Source organism: Eucalyptus grandis, chromosome 5 (genome assembly GCF_016545825.1).
Source record: "Eucalyptus grandis isolate ANBG69807.140 chromosome 5, ASM1654582v1, whole genome shotgun sequence".
NCBI classification, from domain to species: domain Eukaryota; kingdom Viridiplantae; phylum Streptophyta; class Magnoliopsida; order Myrtales; family Myrtaceae; genus Eucalyptus; species Eucalyptus grandis.
The window spans coordinates 5,838,091-5,861,138 of NC_052616.1; the positions used below are offsets into that span (position 1 = coordinate 5,838,091).

Below are 23,048 nucleotides of genomic sequence, written 5' to 3' on the forward strand. Positions count from 1 at the left end.
TCTAGTATTGTGCAATTATCGAGAAAAATCCTTTATATACCTATTCACCCCCCTCTAGGTACTTATACTAGCTATATCAATTGGTATTAGAGCTCGTGTACTCACTTTATTTGAAGTGTTTCACTTCAGAGTAAAAGATCCATGGCTAGTATGCTAGCACCAGGGCTGATGGAAGGGCAAAGCAATACCAGACCACCCTACTTTGATGGAAAGGATTACAACATCTGGAAGAACAAGATGAAAGCTTTCCTACGATCAAAGGATCCTCTGGAATGGGACGTTGTAGAAAAAGGAATTACTCTTACAGCTGCATCGGTCTCTGAAAGAGGGAAAGAAACTGTTGAGACCAGCGGAATGACTCAGGAAGAGATAATCAAGAGACAAGCACTCGATGCAAAAGCAATTTACTCTTTATATTGTGCTTTGTCACTAACTGAATATAACAAAATATCTTCTTATGTTACAGCAAAAGAAGTTTGGGACAGATTACATATCACCTATGAAGGAACAGATCGAGTGAAGGAAACTAGAATTAACATTCTCCTCGGTCAATATGAAGCCTTCAAAATGAAACCAGGAGAATCTATAACTGACATGTTTAGCCGTTTTACAAATATTGTCAATGGTCTTGAGAATCAAGGACAAACAATTTCTGATCCCATGAAGGTAAACAAGCTACTGCGTGGACTCTCCAATGATTGGAATCACATAAAGACTTCAATAAGAGAGACGCAAAGAATTATGCCACTATCTGTTGACGAGCTGATTGGAACTCTTCAGTTTTATGAAGTGGAACGAATTAATGAAGACGAAGATCCAAAAGGTAAGAAATCCATTGCATTAAAATCAAATGATGATTATGATGATACAGATTTTGAAGATGATATGGATGATGAGGAGCTTGCTCTCATGATAAGAAGATTTAGAAAACTGAATAGAAAAGGAAGAATGTTCAACTCAAAGAAACAAAGTTTTCAAAGACAGCAGACCAAGTCTGTTGATGATGAGGAACCAAACAAAGATGTAGTTTGCTTTGAATGTAAGAAAAAGGGACACATCAGACCCAACTGTCCTCTTTTGAAGAAGAAGAGATGAAAAGCTGAAAAGTTTCGAAAAGCTCTCAAAGCCGAAACCTGGAGTGATACAGAGTGTGAAGAAAGTGATAATGAATATGCCAACCTATGTCTGATGGCACAATCAGACTCAGACAGTGAATTCGAGGCAAGTAATTTTAAAATTCCTGTCAAAGTTTCTAAATACATTGATGAACTGTGTTTTAGTCTTAAGACTTCTCTCAAAAGAATTTCCGAACTTAAAAAGGAAAACTCAGCTCTAAAACAAAAGGAAAACGTTTTAGAAGAAAGAGTTAAAAGTTTAGACTTGAATGTTTTCACTCTTAAAGAAAATGAAGATAATCTTTTAAAAGAAAATGCCATTTTAAAAACTGACTTATCAAATATTTCAAAGAAATTTTCAATAGGGTCCGAAAAACTTGAAAAAATTCTTTCAGCTCAAAGACCTTACTTCAATAAATCCGGTCTAGGTATGACAGCAGAAACAATTCCCTTGATTGATTTTCCTAAAGTAAAAGAAAGAAATAAGGAAAGACCCTCGAGAGAGACTTACAAAAATCATTTCAAGAAAGTTTTTGTAAAGTCTGTAGGTCGAAATGCCCTCAGGTGTTCAAAGTGCAACAGTCCGGATCACTTTGAAAAAGAGTGTCCTATGGTTTGGAAACCTGTTAAGAAAGTATGTGCTAATACTGTTTATCTTACTAACACCAAAGGACCCAAGAAAATTTGGGTACCAAAGAAAGCTTGAGACTCTCTTTTAAATGCAGGTCTCCGTCAAGAAAAAGTGGTATCTTGACAGTGGATGCTCAAGACACATGACAGGAGACTCAAATTGCTTCATAAAGCTTGTTCAAGTAAATGGTGGAAAAGTTTCATTTGGAGGAAACAGCAAAGGAAGTATTGTGGGATTTGGAACTGTGAAAATTGGAAATCTCACAATAAGTAATGTTTCCCTAGTGGAAGGACTCAATTACAATCTTCTCAGCATTAGCCAATTGTGTGATACTGGTTTTAAGATCTTCTTTCAAGAAGGAACATGTTCTGGAACCAGTAAAGACTCTACTCAATCTTTCATGGGTCGAAGACATGGAAATATCTGTCTTCTGGATGTGAAACCAAATGAATCGCAATGCCTAATCTCAATTCAAGACGAAGCAAGCTTATGGCACAGAAAGCTTGGTCATGTCAACATGAAGCAATTAGCCAAAATTTCATCAAAGCAGCTTGTTCGAGGTCTACCCAAATTACCATACCAAAAGACGATCCATGCACTCCATGTATTCTCGGGAAAGCAGGTAAGAAATTCATTTAAGCCAATAAATCATGTCTCTACTAATCATGTACTACGATTTGCTGCATATGGATATCTTCGGACCAACGGAGTAACCCGAGCATTAGAGGTAAGAAATATTGCCTAGTAATTGTGGACGATTACTCCCCTTTACTTGGGTATATTTCCTTGCAAGTAAGTCCGAAACCTTCTCGTATTTTGAAAAATTTGCTAAAAGGTTCAAAATGAAAAAGGATGTGTTATCTCAAGTATAAGAACATATCATGGAGGTGAATTTGAAAATCAAGATTTTACAAAATTTTGTGATGAATCGGCTTTAAGCATGTGTTCTCCTCTCCATATACTCCTCAGCAAAATGGAGTTGTGGAAAGAAAGAATAGATCTCTTCAAGAAATGGCTAGAACTCTTTTAATTGAAAGTAAGATTTCTTCACGATTTTGGGCTGAAGTGTTTCAACAGCGTGCTATATCATCAATAGAGTCTTCTTAAGACCTATTCTAGAGAAAACCCCTTATGAGTTATTCAAAGGTAAGAAGCCTATTGTTTCATACTTTCATGTGTTCGGTTGCAAATGCTTTATATTGAAAAATGCAAAAGATCGAGTTGGTAAGTTTGAAGAAAGATCGAGATGAAGGCATCTTCCTTGGATATTCTACATCAAGCAAAGCCTACGAGTCTATAACAAGAAGAGCCAGTCTGTGGAGGAGTCAATGAATGTCAAATTTCAAGACTCTACGCAAGATGAATCCAGTCAGACTCATCATGAAGAGTCTGAACCTGCTCCAGACCCTCCAAAGCTTACAACTCAAGAAGAATCTCAGACTCTGGAAGACCAGCATCAAGCTGTTCGTGAAGATTCAAATAAAGAAAGAGATCATCAACCAGACAAATCAACTAGCAATTGGAAGCATAAGTCCAGTCATCCCAAAGAACTCATCATCGGCGAAATTAATGAAGGAATTCGCACCAGATCCAAAAGGCGTGAAGAGTCTAGTGCTATGGCTCTCATTTCTGAAATTGAACCAAAGAGCATAGAAGAAGCTTTATCTGATGAAAGCTGGATTGAAGCTATGTAAGAAGAGCTCAGACAGTTCAACATTAATGATGTCCGGGAATTGACATCTAAACCAAAAGATAAAGCGTTATTGGAGCTAAATGGGTGTTCGGGAACAAGATGAATGAGAAAGGAAGAGTCGTACGAAACAAAGCAAGACTCGTGGCCAAGGGATATACGCAAGAAGAAGGAATAGACTATGATGAGACTTACGCACCAGTAGCAAGGTTAGAAGCTATTCGACTATTACTTGCATTTGCTTGTTACAAAAATTTCAGGTTATTCCAAATGGACGTCAAAAGTGCCTTCCTAAATGGATTTATCCATGAGGAAGTTTATGTGGAACAACCACCAGGGTTTGAAGACCCAAAGAAGCCAGACTCAGTCTTCAGACTGAAAAATGCCTTGTATGGTTTAAAGCAAGCACCTCGAGCTTGGTACGACAGACTAAGTAAGTTCTTAATACAAAATGGTTTTGTCAAAGGTAAAGTAGATACTACTTTATTTATCAAAAAGGAAAACAATATTTTTTTGCTTGTTCAAATATATGTGGATGATATTATTTTTGGATCCTGTAATGAAAGTCTGTGCAAGAAATTTTCTAAGTCTATGCAGGATGAGTTTGAAATGAGTATGATGGGAGAGTTAACATTCTTTCTTGGTCTTCAAGTAAAACAATTGAAGGAATGAACTTTTATTTATCAAGAAAAATATGCTAATGATCTTGTCAAAAGGTTTGGACTGGAAAAGTGCAAAAAGACCGACATACCGATGTCAAGTTCTTTGAAGATAGACAAAGATGAAGAAGGGAAGAAAGTTGATCAAAAGCTATACGGGAGCATCATTGGTTCACTTTTTTATCTTACGCTTCTAGACGACATTTTGTTGAGTGTTTGCATCTGTGCTAGGTTTCAATAAGATCCTAGAGAATCCCATCTCGGTCTTTGCGAAACGTATTATTAAATACGTTGCTTCATCTTCAAGCATCGGTCTTTGGTATCTTAAGAAGGAGACTTTAATCTTCTCGGGATATTCGAGACGCAGATCTGGCCGGTTGCGAGTTGATAGAAAGAGCACTTCGGGGAACTTGCCGGTTGCTTGGAAGCGGGGACGGTGTCTTGGTTTTCAAGGAAACAAAGCTTTGTGGCTCTCTCAACAATGAGCGAGTATGTAGCTCTTGGAAGTTGCTGTTCGCAAATTCTATGGATAAAACAACAGCTACAAGACTTTGGAATTGAAGACTCATGCACGAGAGATTAGATGTGACAACACCAGCGCAATCAATCTCACTAAAAATCCAATCCTTCACTTAAGAGCAAAGCATATAGAGATTCGACATCATTTCATTAGAAATCATGTTCAAAATGGAGAAATCTCGATTCAATTTGTTGATTCAAAAAATCAACTAGCGGATATATTCACAAAGCCTTTGGAGAAAAATCAATTCGATTTTATCCGTTCCAGACTCAACATTTTGAAGCTTGAGGAAGTTAAAGTCTAAAGACTCTCCAACCCTCAGACTCAGACATTCATGGCTATAGACGTAAGTTGTTATTTTATTCAATCTCAAAAAGGTGCGATCATTAGTTCGGTTAATTTATAATTTCCGTAGAAAAACTGAATCTTGTCTTTTCAAAAAGATTAACTTCTATTTGGCAGTTATCGATTTTAAAAGAGGCATCTGTTCATTTTCCTTTGTGCCGATTGGTTTTTTCCTTTTTAAAACTGAGTTGTATATATACAGTTTTCCTCGCTTAAACTTCAAAACCCTAAAAAGGCATTCTCCTCCCAATCCTGTCTCTACTTCGTGTTTATCTTCGAGAAAGTTGTCATCTTTTCTTGGGAAAGCGAGTAAAGGAATCTTTCAACGACAAAGAAGGATGTCTTATTCGAGAAAATCTTCAAGAATCGCGAACAGGGGACCACAGAGAATGAGGGAGGGGCCTACCCATTTCGATCTCACCGAAGAGGAAGATTTACCAAGTCAGCAACAGAGTCCGATTCACTCTCCACCTCATCACTCTTCACCATCTACCCCACAAGGTGCGGGTCAACAACCGGAGGAAGAAATAATCGAGGACGCAGACCCTGTAAGAGTCCAAAAACCCTCTTTTATTTACAAGCTCTATCGTGCGTTGAAGAGCATTGGGACTCCGCTGAACTACATAGATGACTTCCTTAAAGATAAGAATTATGGGAATGAGTATATATTTTTGCGACGAATGGAGGATTTGGGAATTGCTCCCAAAGGAAAGGGCGAGGAAGCACTTGCGAACATTCCAAGTGACCCTCGTGTATCGGGACTGAATCCGACTGACGGGAACGATGATGATAAAATGTTCAGTGAATTTCAACCTAGAATGGGTGTTGCTGCGAAGGTGAAGGGAAAAAGGATGGATTTGTTTAAATCGAAAGAACAGAGAAGCAGAGGAGCAACAAGAGAAAGAGAAAGAAGACAAAGAGAAAGAAGCTGAAGAAGAAGGAGAAGCAGTAAAAGAAAAGTCTGCAGATGAAGCCGGAAAGAAAGGGAATCAAGACGTTGAAGAGCATGACCATCACTCTTCCCCAATTGAGGTCCTAGAGACAGGGGGAGATGGCGAGCAAGGAAGAACTACACCACATGCTGTCAACAGTGAAGGTGTGAGTCGCTCACCAGCAAATCCAGAAGATTTTCAGGCTTCTCAAATGCCTGAGGAAGGACATGATACGTCAACACCAAATCTGCTCGATTACACAGAAGTTCCATCGTCTGCCTTCACTCCATTCGAAAGAGCAAATGCAAGCACACAAACGAACAATACCGCAGATTTTCGTCGTATCCTTGATGTTCTTCTGGAAATGCAGGGTCAAATCTATGCTCTGGAATGTGAACTTCAAGTCATGAAGAATGCTGGACAAGCATCTTCTGTTACCCTGGCGGATCAAATGAAAGACCTCGCTCTTCAAATTCAAGCCAATGCCAAAGGAGAAGAGGTGGCTCATCTACGGGAAGACTTGAAGAGGCTGGAAGGCATCGTCCAGTCGATGGGAGATTTTCAGATTGTGCGCGTTCCCAAGCAGACTTGACTCTTTTCTCACCTTTTTAATGATGACAAAAAGGGGGAGAACTGCAATTTGAACTCTTTAAACTTTGACTTTAAATTTCTTTTGTGTGTTTGAATATTTGTTTTTGAGTATGACTTGAGTGTGAACTTGAATTTGACTGACTTGGTTATGGATTTTGATGTTTGATTTGTTTGCATTTATATCAAGTGTTGTTGAATGGTCTTACTCATGAAAGACTAACCGATTTTCTGTGGATGCAGAGTCTGGTTGATTTATTAATCTTTATGAGATAGCCATATTGCTTGAGTAATGTTTTGCAGGTCAAAGTTGTTCAAATCTACAGGAAAGTTTTGTCACCATAAAAAATGGGGAGATTGTTGGAGAAATCTTTCCAGAATATTTTGAAGCTGACAAAACGTTTCTATCAGTCTAGTCTGGATAAATACAGACCTTCTATTTAGAGTCTGAAGACTTTCAGATCACCAGACTCAGCACTCAAGACTCAAGACTCAAGACTATTCTCATTGACAGTTTTCTAATCCGGTGATGAAGGCAATCCGAGCCAAAGTATTTGGTTGAGGATTTAGTCCTATCCTCGGAGAAGATCTCTTGGCTGGATAAAAATAATGGATTCTTTTATTCGTAATCAAGATCGTTTGAAGATCCGATGGTCGACGAAATATTCTTGGAATGTTCTATTCTTGGAAACCAAGATCCTGATTGTATGGGCGAACAGGATTGATGGGCTATTGTCAGGTTCCTTTAATAGCTCGAATGATCTTCTTAATTGATTCCGTCCAACGGGTAGATTGGAGGAATTCCTTTGGTAAGTGCCAACGGGTATGATGGCATAAAGGAGTATAAAAGGAAGACATTCTAGTTGCTTTAGTGTATGATCGATAGAGAAATTCCAGAGTCTGAAGCACCTTGATTATTAGTCGATACATTTTGAGCGAAATTGTATACACAAAGAGTGTCTATACTTAGTGATACCTTGAGCGAGTGTGGTAGATCATCTACACTGAGAAATCAAGGGAGAACAACGCTGTAACATCTCTTTGTTCATAGTGGAATCCAGCCAATAGACTGTCAGTGCAGAAGAGTGGACGTAGGCTTGAAATAAGCCAAACCACTATAAACCGCGTGTTCAATTTTCTTTTCTCTCAGTCTTACTTTAATTATTGTTTGTCTCAAATCTATCAACTGTCTAGTATTGTGCAATTATCGAGAAAAATCCTTTATATACCTATTCACCCCCCTCTAGGTACTTATACTAGCTATATCAATTACTTCGTGTGTAGATTACCAAAGGATGTTCATTTTCATGTGCATATTGCTACAAGAATTGTAACAACCTTAACCCCATCTATAGGGTCACAAGTAGCGGGGGTTGCTTTTGCAACATCCCAAGTGCCTTGCCGTCCCATTTCTTTTATCTTTTAATTATGAACATGCAAAAGCGTACATACAACATCGAAACAATAACAGGCACCCATGAATACAACTTTTCTATACACTACTTATATTACATAAGTATATTTTACAAAATCCCAACGAGGCCTCTAGCCGATTGCTGGAGGCTAGGCGACCGGCCAAAGGAAGAAGAGCAAAAAAGATAAAAGACAAAAATAAAAAATAAAAAAAATGTTTTAACAAATTTGAAAATATTTAAATATTAACAAGTTTTGTCCACGTTAGCATTGGTTATGCCATATAGGACAACGGGTGTCCACATTAGCAAATTTTGGCCAAAATTGGTCAAATGGACTAAACTAACAAGAAGTGAAAAGATTTATGACTTAATTGGCAAAATTGAAAGTTTTATGACTGAATTGATAAATATAAAATATGTTTAGGACTTTTTGGACAATTTTCCCCATAACTCATAAAAAATAATGAACAACTTTAAGAACATCGGCGATTCGCCAAGAAAGTTATCGACATCAAACATCATTAACCTTCACCAGGATGAAGGTTACTGGCATGCTCTCTGAATTAGCTAAATATGACGAGGACCTGGGTCCTGTGTGTTTTTCGCTACTAGTCGACTCAGATCTTGAAATATTATCGAAACTAGAAATAGTATTAATTGGTATTCTTTTTTCTTTTTTCTAATTTGGTGTTTTGAGAGTCAAGGGGTAAGGTGCTCGACTGTTACTGTGGCTTTTTTGAGCGGGAATTCCAATTCCTCCTTGAGAAAAACCAACGCCGACACCACTCAGATTCATAGCTCAGGCTCTGAAGACGTGTTGTTACATATCCAGAGGAAGAGGAGAGGATGAAGTCCAGCTGGAAATCGGCTGGGCGGTCATGGATGCAGAAGCAAAGGCACTTGGACGAGCTCATGGCCGATGTGGATCAACTGAGGAAGGACGACGACTAGACCATCCCGAGCATCACCATCACCACACACCACTTGCATAGGCCGAGAACTCGATCGTGAGAGCTAGAGACTCCAGTCCCCCAACAACATTCTTTTATTTCTTACGAAAAAGTATCGGAGAGTTTTCCAGGAGGAAGATGGGTGAGGAAGATGAAGAGAGAAAAGAAAAAAGAAAAAGATTAAAAAAAAATCTTTTGGGTAAAAATGCCCTTGATTATGGTTTGGAAATTTACATGGGAAATGCATATATTAGCCAGGCTTTTATTTGAGAGACTAAATTGATTAATCTTCCCTTCTCATTTCTTTCTTTTTGGGCCAAGATTTTATAAGGCAATCACTCTGCATCCTTGATATTTTCAAGGAGACAGGCATGATTATATTGTTTTTATTTTTAACAAGAAAAATTAGTGTGCCCTTTCGTGATTTTGATACAATAAAGATAAATGGAGGATAAAATCTCCGTATCCTTGATATTTTCAAGGAGACATGCATGATTATATTGTTTTTATTTTTAACAAGAAAAATTAGTGTGCCCTTTCGTGATTTTGATACAATAAAGATAAATGGAGGATAAAATCTCCATATCCTTGATATTTTCAAGGAGACAGGCATGATTATATTGTTTTTATTTTGAAAAATTAGTGTGCCTTTCATGATTTTGATACAATAAAGATAAATGGAGGATAAAATTATTATAGCACACTAATTTCCTTATTTTTTTCAATATAAATAGGGAGACATTAAATAGGGATATTGAATAAATAGAGACATCTATAATCATGATTGAAGGTAAACAATAAAATGGCAATCCCTTATGCATGAAAATTGAATATAAGCAAATCAAGGAAAAATTTCTAAATGATATGATTTGATTGACGATATTCTGCTTGATAAGTTGCCTTCATGCTGACTTGAAAACTTCACGCTACAACTGTGCTGATATTTTTCCATTTGATTTATTGCTTCAATGGTATTCACCCCAAACACTCGAATGAAAATCCATCGGCCTGTCTTCAACCGCGTGGCTTGTTCCTTTGTTCAGAGAAGAAGATTGAATTTCTGAAACCTGGATCGACATAGTTTCCCCATTTTTTATGTTTCATTTTTGGATATTAGACCAATACACAAATCGCCGACCTAGGAGTGGCACTTTGCATTGTGAAACATCATTGTTGGAATTAGCAAGTCACAAATTTGCAATTAAGTCCAGAGCTATAAAATTGAAATGAGAAACACAATCAGGAACAATAGAAGGACATAAGAAACTTATATGATGTGATTCGAATATTGAAACTTACATACACGAAGAAAGTCAATAAATAATCTACTAATAAATCGAAGAATTATATTATTACAGTCATTCAAATATTATGGTGTTTTCTAACCCTAGTATATACTCTATATCTTTAGTGTTTAACAACTCGATCAATCGATCTACTTGCAAGTCTCTCCAAAGACAAATGGCATGCGCCCATCTCTCGAACTCTTTGCTTCCCTTCATCTCTCGCTTTCCACCTGTACAGGAGAATGCATGTAGAAACAAGGCAAATGGCTCCCATCCTCAAAGTCATGCGCCTCTAGACAATTAATCATGGGATGCGCGCGCGACACCATTAATGCATGCAAAAATAATTGAGCTTCACCTCTGCCCTCCCTGATAGAGCGAGACGAACGCATCTGGAGCAAAAAGTCAAGGAGATAATAAACGAGAGGAGAAAAGACAACGTATGGATTGGATGGTGACCTTTGTCTTGAACGTGCAACACGTGCACTGTGCAGCCTCGACTAATAAATTTAAGAATGCAAGATTCGCCTTCAATCAATGCTGCCCATTGGCCATGAAAAAAAAAAGCTGGATAATTCTTCATCTGCACGGAAAGATTACGTGCAGAACATGCGCCGTTTCTCGTTAAACGCTTCGCAGACGTGCTTCTCCCTTATAAATAAATGTTGCGCGTGGGTGTAATTTATTAATCACACTACTTGATGGTTATTTATAGATATCTTTATAACCACCCTATTACTTGGATTGATATTAAGATTAAATTAATCACATTTCAATGAATAATACACTAAGTGAAATTATTTCATATGAAAAGAAATATACTCCTCGTGGTATAATTGATCTTATTCATTCCACCCTTGATATGACAATAGCTCTTCGTATATTTAAATATGGCTATTTTTTTTTTGGAAAAATAAAACTTATAACTTATCAAGCAATAGATTGTGTCTCTTCCGTAACTAGATCACGGGTTCTTCTTAAAGGAAATTTGATATTGTTATGCCTATCTTTGGTACAGACAAAATCTAGTCATAAAGCGAACGACGAATATCATTTCCGACTTACAATTTGAGTGGCCTACCAATTGGTTGGTGGGGGAGCTCGATTTGCTCTGCCACGATTTTGGATTCATTTGTCGAGTCACGTCATTCCTAGACACTATTATTTTTGTATCCCAAGGGGATTGGGATTAGGGACTTCTTATTCTTCTTGCAATTGAGCCGGAAAATCATCGAAATAGCAAGAAGCGAGACAATAAACGTTCTTTCCCTTTCGCATGTCATCATGCAGACTAGCAATCCACCTTTTGACAGCCCGAGTAAGGAGGTCTGCTTCTTAAACGTGAGAAGATTGGACACCATCACTACTCTTGCCAACAATCATGGGCAAAATCTTCATGGAAAAAGTGCTTAGCGCTCCTATTCTTGCCGAGGAACAAACTCTACTTTTAAATTCCCAATCCTCTACGCATCAAACACAATTTGGCCGGTCCGTAGCATTGCCAAATGATTTTTTTTTTTTGGTCGAATAAGGAAATATTTCTATTCAAGTAGGAAAGAAAGAACAACCCTTAACCAGGGCATGAGTACATATTATATCCAACATAACTTGAGGAGGAGAATGAACCCAGGTTGGTGAAAGGAGGCCTCAACGTGGGCCTTCACAGCCCAATCAGCAAGGGCATTTGCCTCACGTCGACAATGCTTCACTGAGAGATTTGAGAAACAGAGCATCAGGGCTGCGCATTCAGCGAACAGAGCACGACAATCCCACGGCGGCATATGGCAACGGTTGATCAAATTAGTTTCACGTGCACATTGCAACAAGAATCGTGTTTTGATGTGTGGAGAACGTGGAATTGAATAATAGATTTTGTCCTTTAACAAGAGATGGGACCGCCGGCTTCCTATTTCTCGCTTAGGGCCAAACTGTACTACTCAACTTCGAATCCACTACCGCATCAAACACGATTTGATTGGTCTGTAGCATTACCAAATAATGTTTACCAAAGTAGTCCGTGCACAGATTGCCAAGAATGATGCTTTGATGTGTGGCCGACGTGGACTTGAAAAATAGAGTTAGTCCTTTAACAAGAGATAGGACCATTGGCCTCCTTAATTTAGGAGCAGTTTTTCCATGAAGATTTTTTCCGTGAATGTAGACCTCCTTACTCAAGTCATTGAAAGGTGGATCGCTAGTATTTGCATGAGGACATGCAAAATGGAAATAACGTTTATTGTCCTGCTTCTTACCATTTCGATGATTATCTATGGTATTGGTAGAACTCTTTCCGCTAAATTGCAAGAATAATTTCTACAGGAATGACGTGAGTCCACAAGTGAATCCAAGATCGTGGCAGAGCCAATCAAGCTCCACCATTGTTGATATTTAAAAAAGACCAATTTTTTTATATAACAAACAAGCAACAAACTTAGTCAATAATAACAAAGTTTGATGAGCAACAAAAGTCATAAGAACAGTGGCCAACGGAAGAACATCAATGACTTGGCAAGAAAGTTATTGATATCAAACATCAGTAATTGATGAAAACCTTCACTGTGAATGAAATCATCGGCATCGACATGTAACTAACATGTAGCAATATTTTCGGATATGTAACTTATTTAGGTAAGCATTATAAGAATGTAGGTAACTTTTGAGTCATTGTGCTTAGTGCCTCTATTTTTGGATCTTTGTAATGTAATTTCTTGTAACTGTAGATAGGAATAGGAAGTTATTTGTTTTGAAATCAATAACCATTTGTAACCGTTGATGGTAGGTTTAAATAGCCATGTCATACTTTTTTTTAAACCTATCCACTCAATCATAGAACTTATCATTCTTTGCAAATTTATCCTTTTTTTTATATAGTGGTGATTGCCTCTAGTCTTTGTACCTTTAAATTTCTTGTCATTTACTCTCTTGTCCAAACTCAACAAATCCATTTATATTCGAAAGGTACTTCATCATTGATTCATTTTTTATGAAACATCTTTTTGGATATTTTGAAAGGTAATTTGTTGTCGATTCAATTTGAGCAAAACAACCACCATCCAAGTAGGCAATTTAAATTTTAAGTCAAAAACACATACTTTATGATTATACTCAGCTCACTACAAAGAGATAATCATCAGACCGCATGTATGAACAGAGCCCAATGTGATTGGTGTTGTCTCAAAACTAGTCCAACTAAAAAGGCGGTTATGAACACAATTTGCCTATTGGGGTAATGACACAAATGGTTTTGAACATTGGCTCAATCAATGTGTAATGTGGTTTTTGAAATTTTAATTTATTTAATGCGATTCCTGAATTGTAGTTTAATGTGCAATGTTGTGCCTGAACTTTTAATTTTCTCAATGTGGTCCTGAACTTTTTGTGTATATTCAATTTAGTCCATGAACTATATGAAAATGTTAAATATTTATCATTTCATTAATTCAAATTCAAGAAGAACATTGAATATTTTATATAACTCGGGGACTAAATTAAATATGTACCGAAACTTTAGGAATCACAATGAACTATGTAAAAGTTCATGAACCGTATTGCACATTAGGCGAAATTTTAAGAACCACATGGAATAAATTAAGAGTTTCGAAACACATTGCACATTGAGACAAAGTTTAAGAACCATTTGTATCATTTTCTCTCTATAAATAGTCATCAAGTAGTGATGTTCTACAATGCAAATAGCCACTCCTTGGTCTTCATCTTGTGTATTGGCTTGATATCCACCAACGAAGCGTACAAAAAAAGGGAGATATGTCGGTTCCAGTTTCAGCAATTCCATCATCTTCTCCGGACAAAGAATCAAGCCGCGTGGTTGAGCGCCGCCGGGCAGATTATCATCCAAGCATATGGGGCGATTACTTCCTCGTATATGCTTCTCCCACCAACTCCATGGTTAGCAGTTTCTCATATGGTCATGTGAATGAGCCAATAATACACGTGTATAATGCTTGCTTTTATTGAAAGTAGCGTCTATAACATATGCAGGAGTTCAAGTACGTTGGAAGAGTGGAGGAACAGATTGAGGGATTGAAAGGAGAGGTGAGGAAGATGCTGACTGATGCCGTGAATAAGCCCTCACAAGTGCTGCACTTAATCGATCAAATCGAACGCTTGGGAATTTTCTACCATTTCAAACATGAAATAGACGAGCAATTAGAACAAATCCATAAAAGTTACTCTCAACTTGTGCATGGAGATTTTAAGGGCGATGACCTTCACATGATCGCTCTTATCTTTCGATTACTACGACAACAAGGTTATAATGTTTCATCAGGTATGTTTTAAATTTAGTTTACTGCTGCTAAGTCAAATATTAGGAGAAACAAGACTAGGCATGTCATCTTTCTAATTTCTAATATACTGCATCTTTTTTCCCCACATTGGTTTTGGTCGCACAGTGGTTTTTAACAAATTCAAGAATAGCGAAGGGAACTTTAGAGAATCGTTGATCACCGATGTACGTGGACTTCTAAGCCTATATGAAGCTTGTCATTTAAGGTGCCACGGAGATTCTATTTTGGAAGAAGCACTTCCTTTTGCTATTACTCACCTTGAATCAATCAATGAAAGCAAAGTAAGCACTAGTCTTGCGAAACAAGTGAAGCGTGCCCTAAGGCAGCCACTTCACAAGGGCTTGCCAAGGCTTGAGGCAAGGTATTATGTTCCACTCTACCAAGAGGAGCCTTCACATGACCAAGTCTTGCTTGCCTTGGCTAAATTAGATTTCAACTTACTGCAAGAGCAACACCAGAAGGAACTCGGCAATATTACAAGGTTAATCAACTTCATGTGACAACATAATTTAGAATTAGCTTCCAAACCAGAGGTTTACTCTTCTAATTCCAATTTACCCTTCTAAAGAGTGTTTTTGAAAGTCTTTTGCAAGAGAAGAAAAAGGAGTTTAAACTATATGAATTGGTCAAGCAAAAGTACTTTCGATTTCACTCCTATCTGTTCAATCATAGGTGGTGGAAGGATATAGATGTTGCGACGAAGTTCCCATTTGCTAGAGACAGGATTGTGGAGTTGTTCTTCTGGATCTTGGGAGCATATTTTGAGCCAGAGTTTGCCGTGGCCAGAGATATACTCACCAAAGTGATCGCTCTATTGTCCATTCTTGACGATATGTACGACGTCTACGGCACGTTGGAAGAACTTGTAATCCTCACAGAAGCAATTGAGAAGTCTGTAATCCATTCTTTTTCTCAAACTTCTGAATTTGATTGATTTCATAAAGAGCCGTGTGTGTCATGTTTTTGGGGACTCAAATATAGGTGGGATGTTGATGCCATGGATGGACTACCAGAGTATATGCAAGCTTGGTACAAGGTGCTTCTCGATGTCTATGATGGAGTAGGGAATGAAGTGGCCACGAAGGAAAGATCGTACCGCCTCACCTATGCGAAAGAAGCCGTAAGCATCATGGATAAACTTTGCATGGAACGAACACAATTCTTAAATAGATAGCCTAACATTCTTGTTTATATGTAATTCTCAGATGAAGAAGCAAGCGAGAGTGTACTTTCACGAAGCCAAATGGTTCCATACCAACTACACACCAACGCTAGAGGAGTACATGCCCCTTGCATTATTAACAACTGGCTATGAAATGTTAGCAATCACGTCGCTTGTGGGAATGGGCGATGTGGTCACGAAACATGCTTTTGAATGGTTGCTTGGCGACTGCAAGATCTTGAAGGCTTCACAAATCATCTGTCGGCTCATGGATGACATTGTCTCTCACCAGGTTTGATAAAAAAAAGTTATCATCCTCCAATAATCTAATAAGATCAGATCAACCACCCCTTAGTCGAAAATAATGTCAATGTAATAACACGCTGTCGTTCAACGTGCAGTTTGAGCAAAAGAGGGGACATGTAGCATCTTCAGTGGAGTTGTTCATGAAAGAACACAACGTTTCGGAGCAGGAAACCGAAAAGGAATTGCGCAAACGAGTGGTTGATGCATGGAAGGACATTAATGAGGCGTTTCTTCGTCCGACCGTAGTTCCAGTGCCAATTCTAATGCGAACTCTCAATCTCGCACGAGTGATTCATGTGTTGTATAGCGATGGAGATAACTACACCCATTCTGGAACCTCGCTCAAAGATCACGTGACATCTCTCTTCATTAGCCCCTTACCAGTGTCACATCTCTCAAGAGGAGCACAAGAAGGAACTCGGCAAGATTACGGGTAACGTCTCTTAAAGATCGTGTGACGTATCTTCTCATTACGTAAAGATTTGAAATCAGATTGATGGCATGCATTTCTTTCGTCCAGCGGCAAATGAAGACGCCATGAGAAAGAAGCAAGAGAAAGGAAAACAAGCGATGGAGCGGTTGTGAACTATATGGGAATTGTTAGTTTATCAAGATCTTCAACAAAGAGGAAAATCGACCAGAAGTAGTTGTTCCAAGAGTTGGAAATTCCGATGCTTTAGTAGTTTGTGTTTATATTGTACTCCTGAATATAGGATCAAGAGATGGAGCTTGTTTATTTTCTAATAGTGCTTAAGATGTGGCAATGATACTGTTAAGATCACAAGCATTCTGAGGAAGAGCTTTTTGTGTGGGTGTGATTTTATCGAGAAATGATGTAACGTGTAATGCTTCTCTAATGATCATTATGGCAAGGCCATGTCCACAATAACAAGGCAAGCTTCTTTAGAGGCATGACATGAATATTCTTTCCACTTATTCGGCAGATCTGTCAGTGGAAAATTGGTATCGTCCATGTAAAAACCAAAAAGTGAAAATTTACATCATTTCTTCAATACCTTTCCAATTGTTTTTGCTTTCCAATTTGGCCTTTTCGAGACCTCAATTTGATGTCCACACCGACAACATTTGAACATAATCATATTCACATATAATTTACACAAAGCATTGGCATAAGAAAATAGCATTGTAACTATGTAAACGACAAGTCGATTCTCTGAAAAGTCTAGGACACTGACTCGAGAAACAATGCAACAATGGTTCTACAACTCATCCAAATAAACTGTAGACGATGGAAGGAAATGCAAGTTTCAGCTCAGAGAAGATGGCATGCTCTGTGTGATGTCCCAGTGTTGGACTATTAACTTCTCACGTCCATGGTGGGGAGCTTCGCGGAATGAGTGAATGAGAAATGCATTGGACTGCGGATCCTTGTTATGCCTACCTCGTCCTCAGCCTAATCAAGATCTTCAACGAAGGCGCGGTTAGATGATTCCATTCTGCCGAGTTCTTAGTTTGTCAGCAAAACTCAAATCAGCGTTTGTTCAAAACTTGGAAAGAATCCAAAGTTTTACAGGCATGCTCTCTGAATGAGCTAAACATCATTAGGATCTGGGTCCTATGTGTTTTTTCTCTTCTAGTCGACTTAGATCTTGAAATATAATCATAATTTGAAATAGTATTAATCGATGTTCCTTTTCTTTCTCACTAATTTGGTGTTTTGCGAGTCGGGTGCAAGGATTCGACTATTACGGTGGCTTCCTTTAGCGGGAATTCCAATTCCTCCTTGGGAACAACAACCACCATCATCATTCAGATTCAAAGCTCAAGCTCTGGAGATGAGTTGTTACAGATCCAGAGGAAAAAGAAGAGTATGGAATCGAACCAGGAATCGAACCAGGAGTCGGCTAGGCGGTAGGGGATGCAGAAGCAAAGGCGCTTGGGCGAGCTTATGGCCGAAGTGGGTCGACAGAGGAAGGACAACAACCAGATCATCACGAGCATCACCCACCACTTTATGGGCCCTAGAGGCTTAGAACTCGATCCTGAGAGCTTGCGCACTCTTGAGCTAAGCTAGAGACTACAGTCCCTCAAGGACATTCTATTTTTCTTCAAGAAAAAGATGAATTGGAGAGTTTTCGGGAGGAAGAAAGAAGGGAGAAGAAGATGAAGAGAGAAAAGAAAAGAAGAAAGAGAAAAAGAAAAAAAAAAAAGCATTTAGACGAAAATGCCCTTGATCATGGTTTGGAAATTGGCATGTTAAAATGCACATGCTTGCCAAGCTTTTGTTTGAGATTAAATTGATTATTTTAGGCTTTTATATGAAATAAAGTCTACTCCAGGTGCTCTTTTGAAAAAATTAGCTCACTTTAGGTCATTATTTGAAAATTTCCCTTCTTTTTTCTTTCTTTTGGGGTGAAGATCTTATAAGAGCATTAATCCACATACACACAGTATATTTTGTATCATTGACTTTTGGACAAAAATGCCCTTGATTATGGTTTGAAATTGGCATGTAAAATGCACATGCTCACCAGGGCTTTATTATTAAGTTGATTATTTCAAACTTTTAATTAAAACAAAATTAACTTCGAACCCTCTTGTGAGAAAATGAACTCACTTAAAGCCTTTATTCAGAATTTTTCTTATGGTATTTTTGTTTCCTTTTAGGCCAAGATTTTACGAGTTGATCACTCCGCATCCATGATTTATATCTCGGATCATTGACTTCGGCTCCACTACAAATGTCCAAGTCCGCGGTGGTGCAATTATCTCTTTAGTAAAGAAACCAACTAGTCCGGACTTTTGATTAGAGACAATATCCGTGTCTCCTAAAACCAAAAGTTGTTTTCATTGAGCTTCAATGTAACAAAGTTTGCACATTGATATCTGAAGAAAATGGAAATTACAGGTTTAAAGAATGAGATGGCATGGTTATATTGATTTTCCTTTTTAATAAGAAAAGGTCAATGTGCACTTTCGTGGCTCTGATACCATAAAAATAAAGAAGGATCGAATGGACCACACTAATTTTATTGATACTTACAGTAATATCTTAAATGAGAATATTGTTACCTATAATCATGGTGGAAAGTAAACATAAAGATAGTAATTTATCTAAATGAAAATTGAATAAAAACAAATCAAGGGAAAATCTTTAAATGATTAGTTCGAGGATCCTCTCCTTGATAAGTTATCTTCCTTCTGATTTGTGGAAGATTTCCTGTTATAACCACGCTGATATGTTGCTATTTGATATGTTGCTTCAGTAGTAATCACCCCACACGCTCGGACGAAAATCCGTCGGCTCGTGTTCCTTTGTTGGGAGAAGAAGATGAAATTTCTTAAACCTCGACTGACCTATTTTCCCTACTTTTCTTGTTTCATTTTTTGATGAAAGACCAATACACAAATAGTGGATCTTCGAGTGGCCCTTTGCGTTGCAAAGCATCACACTACTTGATGGGCATCTATAGAAAATATGTTCATAACCATCATGTTACTTAGACTAATTTTGAGATCAAATCAATAACATTTCAATGAATAATACCCTAGTGAGATTATTTCATATGAAAAGGGAATATGCTCCCTATGGTATCTTTGATCTTATCCATCCCATCCTTGATATGACAATAGATATCCTTATGTTTAAATACAGCTATTTTCTTTGGGAAAAAATTATTGCTTATAAATCGGTAAATTTTGTGTCTTCCATAACTAGACTCAGGGTCCTTTTTTAAGGAAACTTGTAATGTTATCCTCTTGTGACCTATGTAGCACCGACACGGATACGCGACGCGTGACATAACACGACACAACACGACGACACGTTATATATTAAATATATTTTTATATATAAATACACAAATAAATAATAATAAAAATAGCCTAGAATTAATTTACACGAAAAATATTAAATAATATTATTCATTTTTTAATTCGTTACAATAATACACAAAACTTAGAGGAAAAAAACATTGTTTAAAGAAAAATGCTAAAATAATATTTTTAAATTTATTTATTTATCATAGATAGCATTTTTTATTACTTCTTTCATAGTAAAAGACTTTTAAAAAAATAAAACAATTCTAAAAAAACAAAACTGAAAAAAAGAAATTGACCCCGTGCGTGTATATTTATAGCAATTTTATTACTTCTTTTATTACTTATTTTGTGTATATTTATATTTCGATCCCTCAAGTATTAGAAATTTTTAAAATTGACCCCGTGCGTGTCGGAATCGCATGTCGGAATTCTGGACTCGCTTGTCAGAGCGTGTCGGAAAGAGTTGACCACATGTCGGATTTTTCGATACTCGTTGACCACGTGTCGGGACGTGTCGGAGCATGTCAGACACGACACGAAGGCTTCCAGAGAGTGTCCGTGCTACATAGTTTGTGACAAGCTGAGTCTAATCATAAAGCATACGAAGTGCGTGGTTTTTGGCTTCCAATACGAGTGGCTAACTTGGTTAGTGGTGGAGCTCGATTGGCTTGACTACGATCTTGGATTCATTCGTCGAGTCACGCCATTCCTATTTTTACCTCCATACACTATTCTTGCTGTATTCGAAGCTGAGTCTAATGATAAAGCAATACGGACCAATTGAATTAGGAATTGCTCTGATCAAATTGGACCACTGATTTTGGGTAATTCCCGAAGGCATCAGTCCGGTTCTTGGTACTGGTGATTTTGAGTCCAATCCCTACTTTTAGGGAGGAACCGGATCGGATCGATCTATTTTTTTACTTATTTCTCATGCATTCATCTCTCTCCTTTTTACCTGTTTTCTCTCCCCATGCCTCTTTCAGACTTTGACAGCCCTAATCGTCTCACATCTCTCGGCCTTGCTCACGGTAATCGGCTCTAGTCTCTCAACCTCGCTTGTTGACTGTAATTGCTTCTCGGGAATCTGATGGTGAGCACACCATTAGCGCTCACGGGAGCCGTGGCCTCACTCACCCTCATCCTGTGGTTCCTTCGCAGCTTCACATTAATGTTCTCGTCCCCTCAGCCAATCACCCACAAGGCATGGCCCCATCGGATCTCCACCCTCACCTCATTTGGCCTTAGCCACGGCTTGTCCATCTTGCACATGAAGGCGGCCACCGTCTCTTCCTTGGTGACCTGGTTGTACAACGTGGTGCCCAACATGCTTTAGGTGGTAAGAAGTTAGAGAGAGTCGTTGAAAAAGAAGGCCACATCTTTGATTTTCTTCAGGCACTTGTCATTAAGTTCGACATTGGATCGCATGGGAACCGGATTGGTTGTCCAATCTGTTCCTAGGACCTAATGGTCTAATTCTTGAGTGGGATCGGACTGGACCGGGAACCAATTGCCTTTAATTCAAAGTTGTGTAAGGGCTAAACCTATCAAATGGGTGGGCCAAATCAGGTTGAAAATGGTTCGACCCAACTTGACTCATTTAACCCGTTTTAATTACATGACTTGACTCATATCGCTAAAACACTTATATATTTAACTCAATTTAGAAAAAAGTTATACTCAAACGAAGGTGAAAGCACGGAGCGAGTGAAAGTAAGATCTACAGAGAGTCATAAATGTTGATTAGATCTACGTAAGCTGTGAATTCATTTAAAACCTCTATTAAACCCGTTTATTATCCATTTATCAAATATAATCTATCCATAGTTAATTAAATATGCTTAAGAAATGAGTTTATTACCTATTTTGATATGTCTAAGTGCTATTTTGAGGACACGAAATATACATACATACATACATACATATATATATATATATATATATATATATATATATATGTAGGCACTCGATATGGACCTCATAGTGAGCTCTTTTAGATCTATTGAACCATTCTCCAGCCTGGTAGGATTTTTTAAGAAATGCAGCTCGGCTAGTTGGAAATGTTACAATCTTGACACCCTTGAGTGTCTCTATACTTTGAATTAAATTCTTAGTAGTTTGTTACTAAAAAGTTGTCCCAAAAGTGCTTGAATAAGAAGTTCGCCTACTTGGGGGAAAATATACTTGCAACAATTGACTCAGTTTTCCCTAATGCACGAATTGGATGTGTAAAATTTTTCATTTTGTTTCATTGCTTGTTTGTAATATTTTTTTCAATATAAAAGGGTATAATTTCTCTCTTCTTCACTTTTGCAATTCGTTTTGACGGGAGACAGGTGATATAGCAGAACAAATATACTTTTCTTAGAATGATTTCACAGTCATATTGTAACAAAAGAGTGTGATTTGATTGAAGATTATTTTGGTTCAACAGTTTTCCACGTGATTTGATTCACATCGTCCTAGAATTTGATTAAACTAACGGCTTTGGTTTGGTGATCCGTCTTATGTGCGGTCAATTCCTCACACCCCCAAGGACAAGCAAGTTTGTGTTTTGACTGTCCACTCGGCTTGCGTCTTACTTGGCCCTTGAATTTAGTGAATTATTCTACAACTCAATTTTAACTACCCAATTGAGTGGCCTTCTTTGTCCTAGAAGAAAGATATTGGATGAGATTTTCTATCTTTCCAAAACAATCACAAGCACCGTTTTTAACGAAAAAGTACCGACTAATGGTGGGTAGATACAAGGAAAAACAAAAAAGCAATTGTCAACATCAATGGTTCTTAGGGCCTGAACGTGAGACTGCAATGTAGAGGTTGCCTAACGTTTATCTCGTGGAGCAACAATTGACCGAAAGTGAGGGAAGCGGTTCAATGCACCAGCACGGAGCCTGCCTACGCACACATTCTTATCATCTCTCACACGCCATCGCGTACACTGGAAATGAACCAAGCCGACTCATCCATACCTCCTCAAGCACGAGAACTCGAGGAACACATGGAATCATCGAACGAGGTCGCATCCGCACCGGTAGATGTGAGAACACTAGTGTCTTGTTCGGGTCGTGGATTGATAGCACGTGGCTCGTTCATTCATGCCCGAGGCATAGTCTCATCTTATCGAAGGGACTCATAGATTCGTCAATTCCCAAGTTACTCGGTCACCGATTCATCCTCTATGGCCGCTTGGCTCGAAAATGACCCATGCGCTTGGCCATGATGCCTGTGTGAGGGGAGCCACGCGATGCATCATCTTTGTCTAGGGGCGCTCTTTTCGATCGGCCGGGACCTATTTCGGGAATCATCGAATGTTATTATGACTCATTCTTGACTCACTCATGTGCCCATGACATGGG

The 23,048-nt window shown here is 38.2% G+C and overlaps 1 protein-coding gene across 1 annotated transcript; it reads left to right on the top strand.

Annotated features, from left to right (window-relative positions):
* Positions 1-14,364: 14,364 nt before the first annotated feature.
* LOC104443666 ((-)-germacrene D synthase) lies at positions 14,365-16,795 on the top strand. The gene is made up of 7 exons (XM_039313228.1): positions 14,365-14,419; positions 14,544-14,919; positions 15,111-15,329; positions 15,420-15,558; positions 15,644-15,892; positions 16,002-16,339; positions 16,427-16,795. The coding sequence occupies exons 1-7, from the start codon at positions 14,365-14,367 to the stop codon at positions 16,434-16,436; spliced, it is 1,386 nt and encodes a 461-aa protein (XP_039169162.1). The 3' UTR covers positions 16,437-16,795.
* The last annotated feature ends 6,253 nt before the right edge of the window (positions 16,796-23,048 follow it).

Bases quoted from the DNA above. Each gene is read 5' to 3' on its own strand.
- LOC104443666 (XM_039313228.1), top strand. From the start codon at position 14,365: ATGATCGCTCTTATCTTTCGATTACTACGACAACAAGGTTATAATGTT. The intron at 15,330-15,419 runs GTCTGTAATCCA...ACTCAAATATAG, and splicing joins CTCACAGAAGCAATTGAGAA to GTGGGATGTTGATGCCATGG. The intron at 15,559-15,643 runs GTAAGCATCATG...TGTAATTCTCAG, and splicing joins TCACCTATGCGAAAGAAGCC to ATGAAGAAGCAAGCGAGAGT.